Source organism: Haliotis rufescens, unplaced genomic scaffold, assembly GCF_023055435.1.
Source record: "Haliotis rufescens isolate VD_foot unplaced genomic scaffold, xgHalRufe1.0.p SCAF_14, whole genome shotgun sequence".
NCBI lineage: Eukaryota > Metazoa > Mollusca > Gastropoda > Lepetellida > Haliotidae > Haliotis > Haliotis rufescens.
The window spans coordinates 10,740,433-10,764,794 of NW_025963824.1; the positions used below are offsets into that span (position 1 = coordinate 10,740,433).

Here is a 24,362-nt window from a genome sequence, read left to right on the forward strand (position 1 = left end):
AAATACATGCAGTATCAGAAAAATGAACTATCAGGATAGAAAGGTTCAAATATATTTTCTTTTATTACGTTGTTTACATAGAGTACTTTGCAAACAGTGTTATAATGAAGCCAAATCGTAATTGTCCTGTCAAACTCATTTTCACTTCACAATCGACTGGTGAACATGGCTGGATTCTGTTTCGTTGCCACATGAACATCGTTGATATTCGTAATGTCGAGCGCCAGGCAAGGTAGCAACAAATACCATCTTTTAACATCTTTTGGTATGAAGTGTCAAGGTCCACCCGGGTCGTCAAATGAAAGATACCCTGAACACACAGATATACAATAACTACCAGTAAATATGGATAAGGTTAATTACCCCTCACCATTCTGATCATATAATATCTATTGAAGTTATCTTCAAAATGTACAGCGAATTTCGCACTGAATAACACAATTGTGTAACAGGTTGTCTTCAAAGTGAAAACATTTATGACAATAAGCCTTTCAGGATAGAACTATATCTTAGCGAATTAGATGCAACATCTATTAATACACAATTACATGAAGGACTTAAACTTATAGTTGGAATGCTTTGCTCTCGTTAATTATGAACGTAGCTAAGATTCAACAGGTTTCTCTTCTGTGTAGACCATATATTTCAAAATAAATAAATTTGAATTAATTTAATGGCAATTGTTTGGTAAACAATGTAATTATATTTGCATGTATTTTACTGTTAACCGAAAAATAGTCAATGTCCACAAACGGACAACTGTTTCCAGATTGGTTGCAGGTTGCAGCACTGCAAGGTCGTGCCCCTTGACCTGTGTTTTATTTCAATTACTCCACATATGGTATGTCTATTGTAATGTATGAGTCAATATATGCACAACTGATGTAAGGTGTAAGGTTTAGGTGTATATGGTCTGTAACCATGATATCTTTTGTTTATTATGAATAATGCAAAATTTGACACTGAAGGAAACATGCGTGTCAAGTGAACGATTAAGTAGTACACGCCGATTTTAATCACGACCTTTGCTTGATCGAAGTCCTAAACCCATCCATACGCATTTAAGTGTACTGCTGAATATTACAGCTCAAACAACAATTTACGTTAACGAATTTAATTGCATATTCTGAAACCAACATTCTACAATGGCATAGTTTATACACATGCAGCAGATGTAACGAGATAAATTAACAGCATTGTCTTTCGTGAAGTGCTAGGTTCCCTAGACAACCAGCATCGCTAGAAGAACAACGATAATGATCACAGAAAATGCTGTGGCGGCCCTGGGCAGAAGTACGAGATCCATGAGTACGAGGCCTGAACATTCGTAGAAATTTTTTTCGACACTGACTTTCAAAATGTAATATAATGCGATTGTTTCAAAAGGACACAGAAACCATAATTGAAACACTGTTTGAGGATCAATGTACACAATGTTCAAAACATTAATCGTGTCACCTAGACAGACACACGTACACGATACAGTTAATGTCACAGGGGTACAGAAAATGTCAGTATCGGTTGTGCCCACCACGTGCATCAATCACCGCTTGACACCGACGACCCATAGATGCAATCACGTTGTCAATAACACGCTGTTGGATGTGCTGCCATTCATGTTGAAGTGCATCCAGAAGCGACGGAAGTGTTTTGGGCAGCGGATTCCTTCTGTGAACGCGTCATTCCAACTTGTCCGACAGATGCTCAATCTGGGACAAATCTGGTGACCGGGCTGGCAAAGGTAATATCTTGATGTTATTGTGCTGTAAGAAGTCCTGACAAACACGTGCAATATGCGGTCGAGCGATGTCCTGCTGGAACTGTCCGCCATGAACGTTGGCGCGAGGAAGAATGTAAGGCTGTAGGATCAAGTCTCTGTAACACATATCTGTCAATGCACCTGCCACATGCACGAGTGACGTCCTACCACCGTGATGAACACCGGCCCATACCATGACACTCCCGCCGCCAAATGGGACAACCTGCTGCACACAGTTGGGGGCGTAACGTTCTCCCCGACGTCCGTAGACACGTGCGCGCCCATCAGCACGTGTGAGTAGGAAACGGGACTCGTCAGTAAACAGTACATTTCTCCACCTTGCACATGCCCATCTTACCCTCTGTTGGCTCCAAAGCAGACGGTCCGCCAGATGACGTGGGGTCAATACATGACGTCGAACAGGTCTTCGTGCAAAAAGGCCAGCCTCCCTCAGTCTGTTGCGTACCGTTCTAGCTGATATTCTGCGTACCCCAGGGATCTGTGTGGTTGTATCGTGGCTGTGGTAGTGCGGTCTCGGGGGGTACGGCAGCCGGATATATCGATCTTGTGCTTGGGTTGTCATCCTTGGTCTTCCTGACCTTGGTCTGTCGTCAACTCTGTTGGTGTTGTTGTATCGGTTCCACAGTGTGGAGATTGTCTGTCTGGATACGCAAAAGATTGTATTTGTAGTATGTACTCATAGATTGTACTTGTAGTATGTACTCATAAATTGTAATCGTAGTATGTAATCATAGATTGTACTCTTAGTATGTAATCATATATTGTACTTGTAGTATGTAATCATAGATTGTACTCGCAATATGTAATCATATATTGTACTTGTAGTATGTACTCATAGATTTTACTCGTAGTATGTAATCATAGATTGTACTCGTTATATGTAATCATAGATTGTACTCGTAATATGTAATCATAGATTGTACTCGTAGTATGTAATCATAGATTGTACTTGTAGTAAGAAATCATAGATTGTACTCGTAGTATGTAATCACAAATTGTACTTGTAGTATGTACTCATATATTTTACTCGTAGCATGTAATCATAGATTGTACACGTAGTATGTAATCATAGATTGTACTCGTATGTAATCATAGATTGTACTCGTAATATGTAATCATAGATTGTACTTGTAGTATGTACTCATAGATTGTACTTGTAGTATGTAATCAAAGATTGAAATCGTAATATGTAATCATAGATTGTACTTGTAGTATGTAATCATAGATTGTACTCGTAGTATGTAATCATAGATTGTACTCGTAGTATGTTATCATAGATTGTACTTGTAGTATGTAATCATAGATTGTACTTGTAGTATGTAATCATAGATTGTACTTGTAGTATGTAATCATAGATTGTACTTGTAGTATGTAATCAAAGATTGTACTCGTAGTATGTTATCATAGATTGTACTTGTAGTATGTACTCATAGATTGTACTTGTAGTATGTAATCATAGATTGTACTCGTAGTATGTTATCATAGATTGTACTTGTAGTATGTAATCATAGATTGTACTTTTAGTATGTAATCATAGATTGTACTTGTAGCATGTAATCATAGATTGTACTTGTAGTATGTAATCATAGATTGTACTTGTAGTATGTACTCATAGATTGTACTTGTAGTATGTAATCATAGATTGTACTCGTAGAATGTTATCATAGATTGTACTTGTAGTATGTACTCATAGATTGTACTTGTGGTATGTAATCATAGATTGAACTCGTAGTATGTAATCATAGATTGTACTCGTAGTATGTAATCATATATTGTACTCGTAGTATGTAATCAAAGATTGTACTCGTTATATGTAATCTTAGATTGTACTCGTAGTATGTAATCATAGATTGTACTCGTAGTATGTAATCATAGATTGTACTCGTAGTATGTAATCATATATTGTACTCGTAGTATGTAATCATAGATTTTACTCGTAGTATGTAATCATAGATTGTACTCGTATGTAATCATATATTGTACTCGTAGTATGTAATCAAAGATTGTACTCGTTATATGTAATCATAGATTGTACTTGCAGTATGTAATCATAGATTGTACTCGTAGTGTGTAATCATAGATTGTACTCGTAAAATGTAATCATAGATTGTACTCATTATATGTAATCATAGATTGTACTTGCAGTATGTAATCATAGATTGTACTCGTAGTATGTAATCATAGATTGTACTCGTAATATGTAATCATAGATTGTACTTGTAATATGTAATCATAGATTGTACTCGTTATATGTAATCATAGATTGTACTTGTAGTATGTAATCATAGATTGTACTCGTAGTATGTAATCATAGATTGTACTTGTAGTATGTAATCATAGATTGTACTCGTAGTATGTAATCATAGATTGTACTAGTAGTATGTTATTATTATTATTACCACACTGATTGTGTGTCTTCGTACCCTGACGGCGTGAAGCGTTGTTCAAGTTATCAACCACTGGGTGGTCTGATCTAGATTTGGTGTTTTAAATCCTCCGTTGTGATAGGATATTGCTGATGCTGAGTAGTGAAATACTACTACCACACACGTCCATTATATTTATTCACGACATCATTAGAGGCGGTTGGGTAGTCTAGCGGTCAAATCGTTCGCTCATTCCCCACATGGGTACAATGTGTGAGGCCTAGTTTTGGTGTCACCCGCCGTGATATTGCTGGAATATTGCTAAATGCGGCGTAAAACTATGCTCACTCACGTCAGCAATAATTTGTATCCACGATATTGATATGACTTCCACGTCCTTTAACAATCCTCGCTTAACCCGGTTATTCATTCTTACGAATAGGAACTGCATGAATTATACTGGTGATAAATGTTACTATCTTTTTATCTTCCCATTTTCTGACCTCCTAATAACAAAATGAATTCAATTCATTCCAAGCTGGTCATACAGCAATTCGCTAGACCTTGTTGGCGTACAATGTCAGATAACCCGAATCTGTGACGAATCTGTGAGTGTACCTAGTGCAGGTCTGATAAAATATTTAAAAAACTATGACAACAATGACAAGTGTTCAAAGTGATTGCCAGCCGTTTATCCTGTGTGTATTAGGGAGGCTATTTCTAGCTATAGTACACACGGCTGCCCATGGTACAACTTGACGACAGAGGGACTCTAACACAGCGTGACGGGTCGCTATTTCTAACTAGTGCAGTCACAGTTGCCCTTGGTAACGCGACAACATCACGTAACGTTTAGGTCGCTGCGACCTGTTTTACATATTTACTGTGATGATGGTGTAAATAAAAGTGACACAACCCTTTCCATTATAATGAAAATCAGTGATGATGTTTATTTTTATGGATAGCCTCTCATTTGTCACACACTTCAATTGTCACCACCAAAACAACATACACTGTTGAATGTGTATTACGCCGCTTTAATCTAGGAGACACAAGCAATGGGCTTCACATATTGTACCCATGTCGGGAATCGAACCCTGGTCTTCGGCGTGACGAGCGAACTATTGGTTACACCTACTTGAGTTGTCAGTCCAGATTTAAAAGGTCTTTATGCAACGATGTCATTCGAAGTATTCGAAGTATTTCTATGCATGCCAGACTTTTAACGTAGTTTTTTCGTCATTTTAATATAAGATTTAAATGGCAAACTATCGCCAGTGACTGAAGGAATGATATAAATCCTGCCGGGGTCCATGCAGGAAACAAAGGCACTGTAAGTCCCCATGGACCCCAGCGAACTATTGGTTACACCTACTTAAGTTGTCAATCCAGATTTAAAAGGTCTTTATGCGACGATGTTGTATTGGCAATTCACGCTAAACTCGTGAATATGTATAGAAAGGCGAGGATCCTCCGTTCTGTGTCCCTTGCGATTAGAAAATCACACCCAAACGTGTCCTGCTTGACTGTGTTGAATTGATAAATTTTGAATATGTTCATATAGTTAAATTTCATGATATTTGTACTGTTCAATTTATGACTTTGATGGTTAGTGACTGTATCCTCAAAGGGAGTTGAAGCAGTGTAAAATTATTGTCCCGCTCAGAGGGTATGTTAGACCACATCATACAAAGTATTTTGTTCCTGGCATTGTTTTAATCTTAGTATATTTACGTACTATCGACAGCAGCTAAGGGATGACGTAAACCCTGCTGTGGAACCGTGCAGGAAGCAGGAGCATCGTTTGGTTGCTGGTGATCTATAGCCCGCTTTAATAGTGAGTTGTTGAATAAAACATACAACGAATACAATCTATGAGTACAAACTACAAGTACAATCAACGAGTACATACTACAAGTACAATCTATGATTACATACTACGAGTACAGTCTATGATTACATACTACGAGTACAATCAACGAGTACATGTGGCAGGCTCAAGACCTTATGTTACATAACTTTTAGTTCAGATTTAATAGTAAGTAGTAAAGTTATATGGCCTTATATATATGTGAAACTGAGAGTAAGCTTACATATATATATGGCGTCGTCTTCCCAATCCTGTGTTCACAAGCATCACAAGGTCCATGCGGAGGCGTTGTGTGGCAGTTGTCAACGCACATGGTGGCCATACACGCTACTGAACTTGTGTGCCATCAAATTCTCGTACTTGGGACTTATGATTTAAACTGTTGATGTTATTACCGAATACCGTAGGTGCTTGGAACAAATTATGGTTACCACCGTTAATTAAAATCCTTCTTTGGACATTATTGATTAAAAATTACCTTCTCTGATACATTTGTCCGTTGTATATCATATATGGGATTACCTTTAAAAATGTGAAGCTTTTAATTTGACTCAGTATGTATAAAGAATGAGTGATCTACATGCCACTACATATCAAGAGAGAATTTAATATATAACTATTTACGCAGGTATGTATGCAAATATGATGTATATATTGATTGCAAATATGTATGTATATATTGCATAATGTATGTATATATAATGCATATTATATTTTAACTCCAAATTACTTGTATTGTGCTACATTCGTTGTACAATTGTATTCTACTTCGTAATGTATGTTCTCTATACCACTGTTGTGTGTTTTTGAAAATGAATGTTCTGTTCTGTTCAGTTCTGTTTCAGAAGGGGTAGTAGCTGTGATGTGGAGGGCGTGTTGTCAGGAGTTGCCAGGTGTGACTGGCAGGCCGTGATGACAGAGTGAGTGAGTGAGTATGGTTTTACGCCGCTTTTAGCAATATTCCAGCAATATCACGACGGGGGACACCAGAAATGGGCTTCACACATTGTAACCATGTCGGGAATCGAACCCGGGTCTTCGGCGTGACGAGCGAACGCTTTAACCACTAGGCTACCCGACCGTCCCCGTGATGACAGAAGTAGTGCTATGCTTCATGGGTAGGGCCTGTTGACGGACGAGGTGGCAGGTTCGACGCCTGGGGCATGGTGACAAAAGGTACAAGGATGGGTGAGTTAAGTGGACAGTGGGGTGTGAGTGAGTTAATATTTAAAGTCACATCGGCAATATTTCAGCCATATCGTGACTTGAACAAGGTATAAGTGGACAGTGGAGACCAATGAAATGTCAGTGCAATTACTGTACATAATATACAAGAAGACGGTCAAGCAGTATTTAAATCGTTGGTTTGTACAAATCATCAAAAGTGATGGCGTGTGCATAAATACATCACGACACAGGAAGCCTACTTTCGTTCTCGCATATATTCCTCAGGAGAGATTGTGAATCATACACAATATTTATCAGTCAGCATTTGAAATACACTCATGGTACATGCAAACACTGATCGACACATCCACTTACTAAACATGTCTGAACTCATGTCTCACGCGGCGCTGACTCACGGGTGTTGTTATCAAGTCATGCCCTCCATATGAACAGGTGCGTGACGACAGAAGTACAGCACTGTGGATTTAATATCGGTTTCGGCAATACGGTCAAAGGAGTATTCGTCTTTCAATGTTGATGACGTTGGTTTATACAAATCCTCAAATGCGATGGTTTGTTCATTTATATACAACACGACAGAAAGCTTACTTTCGTTCTAGCCTATATTCTTTAGAATAGATTGTCAGTCATAAACGGGCATTTGAATTTCACTAGCCATCCATGCAACCATTTATCTGTAACTAAATGTAACTACAACGCATGCGCCTCAATTACGTCCGGGTATCATGTAAGGGTATCACATCCTGGTCCTGACGGTCGTATGATTACCTACGATAGTGTTATCTCAGTTCAACAGTCCTCCTCACAATAACAATGGGACAGGAATCCGTAGACAGCGGTATTGGAGATGAACGACAGCGTGTAGCCGTCACAACAGACAAGCCATACTCAGGTATTGCACATTTAATACATGAAAATGGAATAGAAATAGGGACAGGATTTCTCGTCAAACATGGCGGCGGGACATTTTTAGTGACTGCAGCTCATTGTTTATGGGACAAAAAAAAGAGAGCATTAATAGCTAAAATTCACATCAGTCTTGGGAGGGATGAAACACGTCATCCATTTGGAACAATCACAAAGAAAGCAGTGGACTTTGAAGTTCCTCGGGAATATATGGAAACACGTGATCGCAAGAACGACTATGGAATCATCCGTCTTGACAAGGAGAAACACAAAGTCGACGAATGCTGTGCCTTTGACCTTGAACCACGAACGGATGAATACATCGAGAGTCAGGACCTGTATATGGCTGGTTATCCCGGGATTCCAGAAGAGCAGAAAGAGGGCGTCCCTGGCTGCCCACCTGGCACTCAGTGGGAAATCCAGTTAACAACAGTCACTGTCAACGAGCGAAGATTACATTACCGAGATGCTACTACACCTGGCAACAGTGGGTCCCCGGTGTACGAGCTGAAGAACGGCAGATATGTGGCACATGGGATTCATACACATGGTATTGGCGAGGATCAAACGTAAATATTGATTTGCTTATGATTATTGTGATAGATAATCAGGGTTTGAAAATTTATGAAAAATGTTACTTGACCATAGGTAAATATGACCAACATTCTTACTGCACCAATCAATACAGCGTTAATTCGGTTATAGCGCGGTAATGCATGGCTCTCAAAATTTACAAAATTACAAGGAGATATATAAGTGAGTGAGTTAAGATTTAACGTCACATCGGCAGTATTTCAGCCATATCGTGACGAGAAGTACATTAATAATACATAGATTTAGACTAAATAAAAAACTGTCAACGAAGGACAGTACAATAACTAGGATATCACAGATTCAATTTAAAACTAGTTGAGAATATACAAAATCCATAAGTAACAGTGAACATCACAATATAAAAATGGGCTAGGGATCGTCAGTAACTAAAGGGAGATCGCCATACTAGGGACCATGGGGACTTACAGTACCTTTGCTTCCTGCATGGACCCCGGCAGGATTTATATCACCCCTTCAGCCACTGGCGATAGATTACAAGTTAAGCCTGAGATTTAAAATGACAAAAATGCTACGTTTTAAAAGTCTGGTCTGCATAAAAATACTTCGAATGACGTGGAACTTACATACCCTCTTAGGGGGACAATAATTTTACGCTACTTCAACCCCCCTCGAGGGTACAGCCACTAACAATCTAAGTTATATATTAGCACTACTAATATATAAAAACATATTATGTACATCAAAATTTATGTATTTAAAAAATTTCCTTTAAAAACTACAATACAAAATGAGAATTAACTTGATTAAAAAGGTCCTTGACTGTTTTGACACTATAATATTTATCCCTTGTGATGGAAAAATCAATGCAGTCAAGCAGGACATGCTTGACCGTGATTCTTTCATCACAAGGGACACAAAACGGAGGTTCCTCACCTTTTAATATATACTCATGTGTATATCTACTGTGGCCAATACGACATCGTCGCATTATGACCTCTTCAAATCTGGACTGACAGCCAAGTAGGTGTAACCGATAGTTGGTTTAATTTCATGTAATTTATTGATACCTACTTGAGTGTCCCACTTCTTTTGGATGTAAGATCTAATCACGGGTTTATAATGACTGTAGTGGTGTCACAGATTTGTTGAGTGCTGCTTTAGCTGCAGCATCGGCCATTGTATTACCAGTGATTCCAACATGGTTTGGTAACCAACAGAAAACGATGTCTTATTGGCCAGTAGCAAGATCATTAAACATTTCAACAATTTCCATTTAAAGTGGATGCGTGGAAGACATGTTTTAATAGCTTGAATGCAAGAAAGAGAGTCTGAAAAAATAATGAACGGTTTATGTTTAGTTTGGCTGTTGATGTATTTTAGAGCCGTTAAAATAGCATGTGCTTCTGCTGTGAAGATAGAACAGTTATCTGGTAATCTGGTTGAGATAGTTCTGGATCCAATGACGGTGGCGCTGGCAACAGCATCACCATCCTTGGATCCATCTGTAAATATAGATTTATGAGTATCATACGTGCTTCGTAATTCATTATATTGCTGTTGATAAATTAATTGATTTGTGTCGGATTTCTTTAGTTTACTTAATGTTAGGTCTACCTCGGGTTTCACTATCTGCCATGGTGGAGAAGTGAACAGCCGAGTGGGGGCTATGGTTTCAAGATTGATTTTGGCAGCAGAAACATCAGATTGTATTCTTATGCCAAGGGGTGGAACAAGAGATGTCTTTTTATTGTATAGATTTTTGTACAGAGGATTAAAAACACAGTCATATGCTGGATTGGATTCAGTAGAACGTAATTTAGAGATATACTGTAAATATAATTTAATGCGTCGGTGTTGAAGGGATGGCTCATCAGCCTCCACATACATCCTGATTATAAGATATATAAGTGTACATTGATAAGCAGACACACTGGCGAAGCTAGCTCTAGACAAAGCGGTGACGTCGTCTATTCCCTTCAGTAAACTACAATGTACTGGGACACAAGTAAGATCGGCAGATGGCTTTGCAAAATTCAACCAAAGATCCACCAAAAGCCATTCTCATACTTAAATGAAAGGAAACTTAAAGTAGCCATCTCACGCCTCAGACTTAGCGACAAAACGCACTATGACATGGTATGCCCATCTTGCAATCAACTTGAATCCATTGCTCACTTGTTTCTGGAAGGTCAAGACCATGCCCCACCCCAGGCTCGGTAAAAACAAGAATTGCAGCTAGATCCGCTATCTGTCATAGATCTCCTAAAGCCAAGGGATGCAATAGTGAAGGCCAAACTAACTCTATTTCTGAGAGATGGACAGCAACTCGAACGTATATAAACAGAGCAGGCACAGAAATTCTATCAATTTCTAAAAATCAAAAATCAAATCATATCAATACGAAATGAAAAACCTTATCAATACTAGAATTCACAACAAATATGTGTATCCTACTCACGCACAGGAACCCCAAAAAGGGACAGTTCAGCCAAAATTGCTGAGGCAGAATAACTTTATTTTGATAATACTGTGGACGAAAGTGGTCGCCCCTTCTCTGTCAGATATCAGTGCACGTACCTGTGTCACCATCTTTCGTATATTAGCCAGCAGCTATTAGCTTTCGTATCAGCTGCGCTATTTCTTGATAAACCATGTCTGTTACCAGGTCAAATTCAGCTGTTCGGATTGATGTTGATGCCCTGATGGAACTTGTCAAGCCGACGTCACATGGCACCAGGTACTGAGCTTGTTGGTACTTTGATACTTAAACCTGTCTTGTTTCCTTAAGCAGTCTAATTAGTATACATGCTTTTCAAATGGGCTGGGTCATTACTGTTTTATGTTAAAATCTCTTGCCTTCCTACATAGTTTTAAGAAGTAAAATTACCGTTGTTAGACATATTACAAAAAGATAGTGGTCATCCCAAGTGAGGTGAAATGGCATTTAACTTTGGGATCAAGATTATGTCACTCACATAGCAGTTCCACTAATCCAGATTTATGCAGGCATTACAATGATAGCCGAGTGAGAAACTGACTTACTGGGGGTCGGGTAGTTTTGTAGTTAAAGCGATCGCTCATTACGCTGAAGACCCGGGTTCAATTCCCGACATGGGTCCAATGTGTGAAGTCCATTTCTGGTGTCCCCCACCGTGATATTCCTGGAATAATGCTAAAAGCGGCGTAAAACCATACTCACTCACAACTGACTTTATACCCTAACTACCAAGCGTCAGGCATATCTGTGATATGAGTCGAATCACCAATCCTCCAATTTCGAGGCAGACGCTATGTCCACTACACCTTAAAGTCGTCGTTTTCATCCCAGAACATGCTGAAATTCTACTTTTGTGTTCTTGATTCTGAAAAAAAGAAGATCTTTCCAAAAATGCATTGATGTAGACGCACAGTGTACAGAATATCATCACCGGTATATTACCGCAGGTTAAATTAGGCACGTGGTTGCTAGTTTACATACATGGAAGTGTTAATCATTCAAGCAAATATATATGCAATATATTCAAATGTATTTTTATCATGAAAATTACAGGCTGTAATAGTTAAAACATGATCATCAAAACACAACCACGAAGCACGTCCCATGATAGTTGTTGGTTAGGGTACTTTTGCATAGAGTCAAGGTTAACTTTGGATTCGATACAAATGATTCAACCAACGGCTCAACATGAGATCCCGGCATTATTCTTACCAATAATACACACTTTCTCTGTTACCTCAAAATGCCCAGACATGGCTAACATGAAGATCCAATGAAACTACTTGTGTCATTTTAAGAATCCTATAAAGTATTGTGTAACAATTTCCGAATCATTTTTGGAGTCCCAACTCTTGGTGAACGCGCTTTTTCTTCACAAAATAGTGTATAAAAAGAGCGTTCATTTTAAATTTTCGAAAAGGGAAAATTCATAATTTCTCATATTCCATTTCAGTTGGTGAATAAGTACATGTATATAGAGTTCCTGTCACCATTTCAATTTTCTTTTCAGGCCGCAGGATTCTCCACCGCAGCAAGATGGGAATGCACCCAACGACAACCACTCTGAACCAGAAAAGTTGGGTTGGTTCCAGTATCTGTGGAACATGGTCACATCACTATTATATGTCCCATTGAAAATAGTCACATTATTAAGTCAGAGTGCTGCTCCTGTGTGGAAATCAATTGTAGCTTTTTTTTCTGCTTAATTTGAACATTCTGACGGTTAGTAGGTTGTTGAATTAAGCAGCTAGGGATAATAATACATAATAATTGATGTTTGTAGCTAGTATTGGTATTGATTCACATCACTTAATACTTTCACATTTCCACATTGACCTGCAATTTGGTGTAAGTTACCAATGTATTTTATAACTAATATACTGCTGTATTGTAGATAGGTATGAATATATCATGTTCGTGTTTTAATGTACAAGGACATTGTGACGGTTCTGGGCGAAGGGATTGGAGTAGAGCTTTGGGTGGCGAATTATGGATCACTCCCTAAACCACCAATCGCTCAGTTTTAATCATTTAAATTATCAAGAATAATTTCACAGTAACGAAATACAAAAAACAACACTTTTATTACATTATAAAAAAATATAATTATTCTTTTGACAGTATTACATTCAGTGGTGGCACGGGTGGCCCCGTCGTCTAAGGCGCCGCGATTCGCTGTGCAGAGTTGCGTCCCCTGGGCACGCCAGAATCCTATGATTGTGGGTTCGAATCCCGGTTTGGCCCGATTTTGTTTCTAGGTTTGTCAGCACCATACCTGCGGGTTTCACCGAATTGGTAAACGTCCGAGACCTGAATCACTTCGGGCTTTCCTCCCACCTTAACCCAAAACGACGTGATATAACTGGAATAATGTTAAAAGCGGTGTTAAACCCAACCTACTCACTATTACATTCAGTAAATGATGTGGGATGGTCGGGTAGCCTAGTGGTTAAAGTGTTCGCTCGTCATGCTGAAATCCCGGGTTCGATTCCCGACATGGGTACAATGTGTCAATCCCATTTCTGGTGTCCCCCGCCGTGATATTTCTGCAATATTGTTAAAAGCGGCGTAAAACCATACTCACTCACTTACTCACCAGTAAATGATTGGTTTTCATTATCCACTATAACACGTAAGCTCTCTTAATACTTGCTTTAATGCAGTATTTGTGATCCGATTGGGAATGCATCGTCAAAAAGTGATGACGACAAAGGGCTATTTTAATTATGGTAGAGTGGGCGAATGAGTTGGGGTCCAAGCCACTTTTAACAGTATTCCAGTTTTATCAAAGCGTGTCAGCTTAAAGAGGGAGGAAAGGCCGAGGTGATGCAAGTCTCACACGAAACCCACGAATACGGGAATACTGCTAACAAACCTAGATACATAATAGGGACGAACCGGGATTCAAACCCACAATCATAGGTTTCTGGGGTGTTGATATTCTGGACCTCTTGTGTCATGACACAAGTAGGTTTGCAGCTTCTTTCCATCGCGGATGCAGAATTTGCCAGCTCGAAAATTGGCACTGACAAAGATAAAAGCAATACATCCCAAGCTGTGAACATATCTGCCTAGTGCTAGGGACCTATTTCTTTCGACTTTGTCAGTGCCAATTATCTAGCTGGCTTCCATTTGTCCTTTGCTTTTTCAATTTCCTTTACCTATCAATGCTAATTACCCCCGACATCCCGTGTACCTTTCAGTGCTAATTACCCCCGGCATCCCGTGTACCTTTCAGTGCTAATTACCCAAGACATCCCGTGTACCTTTCAGTGCTAATTACCCCTGACATCCCGGGTACCTTTCAGTGCTAATTACCCCCGGCCTCCCGTGTACCTTTCAGTGCTGATTACCCCTGGCATCCCGTGTACCTTTCAGTGCTGACTACCCCCGGCCTCCCGTGTACCTATCAGTGCTAATTACCCCCGACATCCCGTGTACCTTTCAGTGCTAATTACCCCCGGCCTCCCGTGTACCTATCAGTGCTAATTACCCCCGACATCCCGTGTACCTTTCAGTGCTAATTACCCCCGGCCTCCCGTGTACCTATCAGTGCTAATTACCCCCGACATCCCGTGTACCTTTCAGTGCTAATTACCCCCGGCATCCCGTGTACTTTTCAGTGCTGATTACCCCCGGCCTCCCGTGTACCTTTCAGCGCTAATTTAGTTCTGGCTTCCAGCTGTCCATAGCTATCAGCGCTTATTACTGTAAAGTGTTGGCTTCCATTGTCTATTGCTAATCGCCTATCAGTGCCAATCATCTGTTGGCTATCCTTGTTAAGTTTCTCATTTTTGTTATCTTATTACTTTTAATGTTCCTACATGTACATATATATGCTCTCTGCCTCATATCATTCATTCATCTGCTGAAGGAATAAGCATATACTCCTCATAATAAAGAAGTTGACATACATAAATTCTCTTCCTTATTTTTCATTAGCTTTTTTCAGGGGAGAGTGCGAAAGCAGTCGAGTTGCACACCCGAATTGTGCACATTTGGGATGATCGCAGGGATGAACCAATGTTGACCGATGTGCCCTGACTATCACCTCCAAGAAAATATTACAGATCGGAGATGATTGCCCTTTAGAATAAACATTCTATAGACGGAAGAAATAGGGCATTATAACATTGTCTTATGTCAGCATCAGGAACAGTGACCTCATACACAAAGGATTTAACAACACGTCACATATTCCATTTCAGTTCCAACATGTATATACTTCGCTGTACATGGCACTACATTCAGACGTTCAATTCGTGCAAAGGTTATCGACAGGAAAAACGAAACAGAAATGGATATATTCGCACTTTAGGGTGCATAGACATGCACCTTACGCCAGGTACCCAGGGGATACATGTTGACATCCTAGTTCCTTCCGGGGCCTATCTTTCTCCTTTCGAGCAACTCGGGTAAAAGGTGAGGTTTAACGTCGCGTCCAAGATTATTGCACTTATATAGCGACGTGCATGCACGTGTATGTGTGCATGGCTGCTTGTACTAGTGCCGATTTATAGTGCTAGCTCACTGAGATACCATGCCGCAGTTTAACATGAATACCCCACTCAGACACAGTATACTGACACCGAGCCGACAAGTCCTTGTTTTAGCCCCTTAATGCCGAGCGCCAGACGTGTATACAATGTTTATATGTTCTCAGTAACTTTCCACTACCCCGTGACCTTAACTTTCATGTGCAGTGTCAAAGCTCACGACCTCTTCAAAGCTCATGCATTTCGAAGCACATGCTCACCAGTGTGTATTGGACCCCCCATGCTGTCAGGTTCTTACCTTTCTGCCTGCTATATTTGAACTAAGTAAAGACCCAAAGGTACCTTTGCCTTTCGTTGTTAGGTTTTATGTTTATTTCTGAACATAAGATATTTCACACAACTGTTACATTATATTTGCAAATGTGTGATTGTTAATTTTGCATAATTTCAATGTAGTCAATGTATTTATTGTTTCATTTGGATGTAATTTTGAGGGTGCTAAATACTAGGAAAGTTGGTAAATATGTTTCTGAATTTACAGAAAGCTATTGTTTATTGTAGTTTTCTGTACCTCATCAACTGTTCAACTCATCAACGCTTCAACTCGTTACCGACTCGTCACCATTCGTCCTAAAGTCATGGCTCCAAGTATAAACTTTAACCTGTCAAACGTCACGCAATAATGCGAGAATTAGTTTTGTGTCCTTGCATTCACAAATTCAGTCAATATTTATGTTCAAATGCTGATGACGTTAGTTTATACAAATCATCAAAATCGATGGCGTGTGCGACAGGAAAATCACGCATCGATTCCTATTGTAAATCATGATCAATATTTCTTTCAAACGATGATTCATCAGGCATGTTACAATCCATTAACTGTAACTAAATATAACTACAACGCATTCGCCTAAATTATCGTCCGGGTATCACATTCTGACGGTCGTGTTATTTCAGTTCAACAGTCGTCTTCACAAAAACAATGGGACAAGAAACTGTAGACAGCGATCTTGGAGATGAGCGACGGCGTGTACCCGTCACAACAGAAAAGCCATACACAGGTATTGCACATTTAAAACATGGAAATGGAAAAGCAATAGGGACAGGATTTCTCGTCAAACATGGCGGCGGGACATTTTTAGTGACTGCAGCTCATTGTTTATGGGACAGAGGAAAGGGAGCATTCAAAGCTAAAATTCACATCAGTCTTGGGAGGGATGGAGAATGTCATCCATTTGGAACAATCAAAAAGAAATCAGTGGACTTTGAAGTTCCTCGGGAATATAAAGAAACACATGGTCGCAAGTACGATTATGGAATCATCTGTCTGGACAAGGAGAAACACATGCTCGACAAATGCTGTGCCTTTGACCTTGAACCACGAACGGATGAATACATTGAGAATCAGGACCTGTATATGTCTGGTTATCCCGGGATACCAGAAGAGCGGAGAGATGGCGTCCCTGGCTGGCCACCTGGCACTCAGTGGAAAATCAAGTTAACAACAGTCACTGTCAACAAGCGAAGATTACAGTACCGAGATGCAACTACACCTGGCAACAGTGGGTCCCCGGTGTACCAGCTGAGGAACGGCAGATATGTAGCACATGGGATTCATACGAATGGTATTGACAAGAAAAACACGTAAGTATTAATTCGCTTATTGTTATCAGGATAGACAAAAAATGGCATAAGAAGCAAGTTTTTTTCTTTTGGCATTGAATCATTTGTATTCGTGAATTATTCCAGTACCCATAGAATTTCAGGCAGGCAGCGTTCCATACTAACAAAGCACCATGGGGATAATACTGGCACCATAACCGCTGACAATAGCAGTAACGACACTTGACACACATCATCAGCATCATCATTTGTTCTTTTTTGCATCCAATGACGTGGAAGGGGTGCAGGTTTTAAGTAACGATAAAAGTAAAAACAGGAAATATTTGTAAACATATGGGTCCTGGAGTCAAGACATAACGGCCGAGAACACCAACTTCATAAATCCTATCCAGACTGGTGGCCGATTACCCTCGAATTTGTCTGAGATTTTTTAAAAATATTTCCCCTGGGTTTGTGACTGAAAAGTTGATATCGCTGTACCCCAAGTTAATTTCTCTATCTATTCACGTACTTGTCATAATTTTATTTCCACAACGCGACCGGTAATAACAGACCGAGAACCAGATTACTATGGTCTGTTTCTGTATGAGTTTTCTACTAGCTGTATGTCTCTGTTGCCGCCATCGGTAGTCCATAGAGGAAAGCACGCAGAAAAGTTGTAAATATGTTGTTAAACGCTATTTCCAGCATTACGTACCATGTATGTTAGGTTTTTTTTGTAACCAATATTGGTATTTTTTAATTATATTTTTTTTAAACATTGTAATATATATATATATATATATATATATATATATATATATATATATATATAGATATACGTGTTTCACCAAACATTTTCGACTTTCATTCAAGAAACATCTACGATGACAAATGAAATGTGTACATAGCTTTTCATATTTTAACGATAGCCGACCTTTCATTATGATAATTGTGTGAGCACAAACGATCTACCACTAAAATCCTGTAGTGCGTAGTAAAGATTCCGATTTTCAAGTAAGACAATAAATATCTAGTTCGACTTTACTGCATAGATGGTAAATTGAGATTTACTTAAAAACAAAACTGTGCTTTTTTTAGGTGAAAGCAAATGCCCTCCTGCTACTATGGTAGTTTCGCCCGTGAAAGATAAATACATGACTTCAAATACATTGCTATTGAGACTTATTTAAAACAACAATGAAAAAAATGATGTCATATGCATTTGTCTATAGAACTACAGTATCATCGGGATATACACAAAAGGTTTAAATGCATCGTCCGTGCAGAATACAGCTTGTTCAAAACCCATACAGAAACAGACTATAGAAATCTAGCGCATGCGCACACCATGTCAACATGTCCGCTTGCTACCGTCGAAACATTAAAGGGGCACTGATCTTAAGCAATTCCCCGGGACTGGTTGTTGCCTTTGTTGTTGTTTTTTCCCAGGGAGTACCCGGATGTATAGAAGAAATCTAGACTAGTTCGCGACCTCTGCTGCGCTATTTGTAAGCGCATTAGTCACTTTGGTAGTAATAAGGGCGTATGGTCACTGTGATCAACAACATGAAATATAGTTTTCGAGATAATAAGGACATGTAAGTATCTTTGTGGGTAGCATCGGTAATGGTGACGAAATTTTGATAAGGAACTTGCTTGGTAATTTTGCGATTTTTGTTTACACTATTTTGACTTGCAACAGAAAGTAAATATTTCACCTGAGCATTGCTTTTTTTATAGTGTGTATATGTTTTTACTGTCAATATGTGTAACATTTTCAAATTAATTAAACGCCTAAATATTCAGTTTTTTTACAAAGTGACTGAAAAACATTTCCATCTGTATTATTATGATAACGAATTCTAAACATTTTGATGTTTAATGTCAATACAAGAGACTGAAAATGTTACGATGAAAAGTTCATTTCTACGTTGTTTGGCTTCTAATCCTACATAATATTCTGTTGTGATGTTTTTAGGCCCTTTTGATCGCCTTAATCAATTTTGGTCAATATGGACAGATTTTTCAGTCAAAATGACTAAAATATTTACACTTTTTATAAATTGCCTGAGAGAATCACATTTTACAAATTGACGGTAAGATATACACGCTTACAAAGGAAAAGACTTGTGAAAATAACGTCTATAGCGCATTGAAGAATTTCCCAACCAAAACGTAGAGGAACAAGAACGAACCGGTTCAATGCTACAGCAAATGAAGGAAAACAAAATGCAAATATCATAATTATAACCTACCAAATTTATGTGTATAAATTTTAGGCAGCTTCCTTGTTCGAGGAATGTATCCGTGAATATCCACACAAAGGAACAATATCCCACTCGTCTGCAGCTGTACAAAGAAACTTATTCGATGTCACGTGTCTCTGTAAAGATATATATCGTTTCGGGATATTGATAACCCGTGTTCGTTTCTCAACTGATCACTTAGATTGCTTCAGGTGTTTCACATAGGTGTCAAGTCTCAAGGGTCGGCTGAGAAAGCCCACGTGACAACTATTTTCATTACGTCCACGGTTCCTAAAAAATCCATTGAGTAATAGATAACAATGAGCAATCAATCAACGTATTATCAGTTAACCCTTTGAACAAAGTATGTTGTTTTTACATCGGCACTTCACGCCATGATACGAGTGTATTCCCTTTCTTTAAGTAAACCTAGACATGTAAACACTCACTTTTGACATATCCACTGTGCAAGATAACAGTGATTAATCAATCAACGTATTTTCTGTCAATCCTTTGATGACTAGGAACGATCCGTTGATTTACCAAAAAAATAAATCAACTGATCATTCACCTCTTGCTGGGCCGCCACGTGCATATTACATAACACACATTTCATCTCCCTTCAAACCTGGATTTAGATTGAATAATTACCCCAGACACAATAAATGCCAAATGGGAACCTTTGTCAGGTAATCTTAGTGGTGCTACCACTAATTGTACCTGTAATAAATTTATTAACTGAGCATCAAGTGAATGACGACAAATACACAAGTGTAGGGTTATACCAGAAAACGTGGATGACAACAAGGGAGTAGTAATCGTATTATCGACGCCATCCGAAATCCGAAATGCTTTACCTGCATGGATATTTATTTTAGTATTAAAGGGGCACTGATCTAACGCAATTCCCCGGACTGGTTTTTGCCTTTGTTATTGTTTTTTCCCCTTGAGTACCCGGATGATACGCAACGCAAACTGAGCGTGACCAAAGACTGGGCTACCGTCTGCAAGGACAGCTAAATAAACTTGGAGGCTAGAGGCAATATTTGTTTTACGCATTTTTGTACACTGATTGGTTATCTGTGATCTATAAAGATTTCGATAAAGGGCGCATGTTTATCAATTTCTTCATCCTAAACAAACAGACAAAAAGAACGGTGTAGCTCATCGGATGTCGTCATTTGGAAATACCCCAGTTGGTTATACAGGTTATCGGTCTGTTATTACCTCACTTTGAGGAAATAATATTATGACAAGTACGTGAATAGATAGGGAAATTATCTGTGAGTACAGCGATATCAACTTTTCAGTCACAAACCCAGGGGAACCTTTTTTTTAAAACTCACAAAAATACGAGGGTACTCGGCCACCACAGTCTGAATAGGATTTATGAAGATGGTGTTCTCGGCCGTGATGTAGGGTCATGTCTTGACTGTAGGACCCCATCGCGGCTCTTTGCCAAGGGAGGGTATGAGTGTTTGGCTGCCAGGTCAGGTTCAGGGACATGTGTTTGGCCAGATATCCATAAAATAGTTAATGTTTTCTCTGTTGGTATTAGTACTGAGGTTAGTTGCATAATGCTATCATTAGACTTCGGCGGTTTTTTACGGTTGTTTAATTTTGCTGTAAGAATCTGAAATATAGGGAAAACATTTGTGATTTACACCTTTTAGTCTGATGTAAATATACAACGTCAAAGCAAGAGATTAACCAGTTTCGATTATCCGCTGACACAGATAACATTTGGATTAAAGTGCAAAATAGCTGTGGAAATTATATCAATGGACCACTGAAAATCAAGTGGGATCAGGTGTTCACCATAGCGGTACCTCGCTGGAAACACAAAATTCAAAGTTCGAGGGTTTATTCTGATGCATATCTAAGACGGGAGCCAATGCACATCACACAGGAACTTTGCTCCTTTTGGAAAATATTGTCTTGGTTATGTAATTCTAGTTTGGGTGTATAGTTTGTCATAAAAGTTTTTTTGTTTATAGGAAGCACATGAGTTTTTGTAATATTGATGTGAAATCCCCTACTGGTAGACCAGTAAGAAAAGAGTAAATGAAAGCTGGAATACGCCAATAAATGGCTTCATATTCCTGATTTTTGAATGAGGCCATTATACCAAACCATGCCGAAAGCCTTGCTAAAATCTATGAATATCGATGGCAAAAGTGTATTGTTTTTGTGCTTGTGTTGTTCTGATGTCATGTTCTCAATGTAACATGTGGTGTAAAGTTAGTCTTTTTATGGTGTCAGGCCTAATCCCTTTTGATTTCCAACTTGAGTCTGATTTTTATTATTGATTCCATAATTTTGTAGATGTGAGAAGTGTTGAAGTGAGATGTGGCGGTAAGAGTCAGGCTCATTTTGGGTGGTTCATGGAGCAACCTGTTTACGAAAAATGGGCAGCAATTGCATTTCCCTTATTTGTGGAAAGGGTCTTGATGTTGTTATAAATAGCTTTTTCGGAATTACCTTAAATGCCTTTTAATTTGTTCCACAATGTTCTTGTATTTCTATTGCCAATTCTAAAGGTATTACAGAGAGTTTGCCAATGATTTTTCTTTGCTGCCATAATAATGTTTTAGTTTAATTTCTGAGTTTTTTAACTGAAGGTAATGTAGATCGATTTCTCTCAGACTGATTGAGAGCCTGTTTTCTTTGTTTTCTAGCATTATTTCATTGCTCAACCTTGGGACTAGGTTGTGAGTGCAGTTACTTTTAGAAATAGGGATACGTTTAGTAGAAATTTCACGTATCATATTGGTAATGTACCAGTGTTTGTACCTGTGTAATTTTGTGTTACCATTTGTAGCCTATTACAAGCTGTGCATTTTCTAGAAATGCCATATCTTTTACTAGGTCAAATGAAGCTGTTTGGATTGATGTTGATGCCTTGATGAAACTTGTAAAGATGGCATACACACATCCAAAGAAACAGCAAGGGTGCCCTCAAAACAGAAGTGGTGCTGACATGACTAAACGTAATGGCAACCTGGTACCGAACAATCCCCGGCCGACGTCAGTTGCAACAAATACTGTTCAAACCAGGTACTTTTTAATATTTTTGATAAGATATTAAATTTTGTAAAACCCCCTTTGCTAACGTCCATCCAAAGTGAAGTGAAATGGGTTTTAACGTCGCGTTCATAATTGTTTCAATAACATAGTGACATGCATCCACGAGTGTGTGCCTCAGCTTGCACTAGACCAGACCAGTGCCGGTTTTATAGTGCTGGCCGACGAAGATGCTCTGCAGCAGTTTAACATGAATTGCCCCGTTCAGATAAATTATTCTGACATGGCCAGCCTCTGTTTTATCCCTTAAGCCCGAGCTCAAGGCAGGTACCATCTTTTGGTATGATCGGAACCGGAGATCGAAATAGATGTTCATCCTAGAATTCCCTGAGGCGAACAAATGGTCGGTTGGTCAGGTTCTGTGTCTGGACTGATTACATGTCGTCGTTACTTGACTTCCTGGATCGTTGCTCATAATACCATTTGCTGGTTTGTCTACTTCAGACTCGATCGCCGTTTTATAGCTGGAATACTCCTGAGGGCAAAGTAAACAAACAAAGAAGCATCAAATATGCATTGTTTACCATGGTGCTGACAACAACCACTCAGAAATACAACAACATTACGCAATAGGTCGTTTGTTTACACTCAATGAAGACTCGATCTTGCAAAATAAAAAATCTGGCATAGAAAAAGAGATATATGGCCATGTATCTCTGAGGTAGGTTACAGGTTGTAAATTATAAGGCGTGATCATCAAAACACCATGATCAAGGATGTCCCTCTACAGTCTTCTGCGGGTAGACTGCTTTTGAACAGGGCCAAGGTAAAGTTGGCAGTTGATTCTAATCATTACATCAAAGGTGTACACGAGAACGCGGTATTAACCTTATCAGTAATTTGCAAAATCTGTGTTTCAGAGAATTGACATCTTATAAAGTAGTGTACAACAATTTCCGAATCATTCTTTGAGATTCACAGCTTTTTGCATGTGCTTTTCAATCACAAAGTGGGATACAAATTGAGTTCAATTTCAATTTTAGATCAGGGCAAAATGATTTGTTCAATACTTTCCTCATTTGTCATTTAAATTTGTGAACGAGTACATGTGGATAGTCCTTGGTACCTTTTCGATGTATGTTTCAGGCCTCAGGATCCACCACCACAGCCAAATGGTAATGCGCCCGGACACAGATCTTGGTTAAGCGTCTTGTGGCATTTTTTAAATCAATGTGGGGGAAGATAGCACAATATTTTTGTCGCTGGTTTTCTTAATTTTGGAACTTTCTGACAGGTAGTAAAAGCAAACAGATATTCCTATTGTAGTCAGTTGGCCAGGGGTGAAAAACAAGATTTTCGTTCCCACATTTTCCTGTAGTGGATGAGTGGGATAATTGCAACAATGCTTAAAACACCAAACTAGTAAACTCATAAAGTAAAATGATGTTTCAAGTTTTTCTGTGAATTTCAAGATGGCCGCCATTTTTACCTGTTTTCAAAATCAACATCTAATATAGTTCTTCAACATGGTCATGTAATATATCATATGGAAGCTTTTTTCATTGTCTTTTCGATGATGTACATTATTCACTGACTTCTGTGGTAAATTGATCACCAACAATGAATAAAAAAATTGAAAGCTAATTTCTCTAGCGACTTCAACCCATACCCAAATTAAGATTTAAATTAAAATGGACATATTTTCACTCAAAATTGTAGATATACTGCACTTTTGTGTGAGCATTTCACTAGTTTATCATTTGAGTGAAGAAACAAACATGAGAATACTTGTAGTATTATGAAGTATTAAAAATAAAATATGAAATAAT

The 24,362-nt window shown here is 38.8% G+C and overlaps 2 protein-coding genes across 3 annotated transcripts in view; both read left to right on the top strand.

Moving 5' to 3' along the window:
* The window catches only part of LOC124120742 (glutamyl endopeptidase-like), a 29,466-nt gene extending 5,436 nt beyond the window's left edge, over window positions 1–24,030 (top strand). Inside the window, exons 1-5 of one of the 2 annotated variants that reach the window (XM_048395746.1) lie at window positions 15,133–15,584; window positions 16,220–16,306; window positions 16,616–17,302; window positions 22,378–22,566; window positions 23,680–24,030. In XM_048395746.1, the coding sequence (XP_048251703.1) occupies window positions 16,641–17,302; window positions 22,378–22,566; window positions 23,680–23,779 (951 nt within the window). In that variant the 5' untranslated portion in view covers window positions 15,133–15,584; window positions 16,220–16,306; window positions 16,616–16,640 and the 3' untranslated portion in view covers window positions 23,780–24,030. Of the gene's footprint in view, window positions 1–15,132; window positions 15,585–16,219; window positions 16,307–16,615; window positions 17,303–22,377; window positions 22,567–23,679 lie in introns of those variants that run through there. The other variant, XM_048395745.1, reaches the window with a different exon arrangement.
* On the top strand, window positions 7,668–13,369 carry LOC125379348 (glutamyl endopeptidase-like). Its single transcript, XM_048395747.1, has 3 exons — window positions 7,668–8,679; window positions 11,331–11,402; window positions 12,673–13,369. Exons 1-3 carry the CDS (start codon window positions 8,018–8,020, stop codon window positions 12,866–12,868), a joined length of 930 nt encoding a protein of 309 aa, XP_048251704.1. The 5' UTR covers window positions 7,668–8,017; the 3' UTR covers window positions 12,869–13,369.
* Window positions 24,031–24,362: the final 332 nt, after the last annotated feature.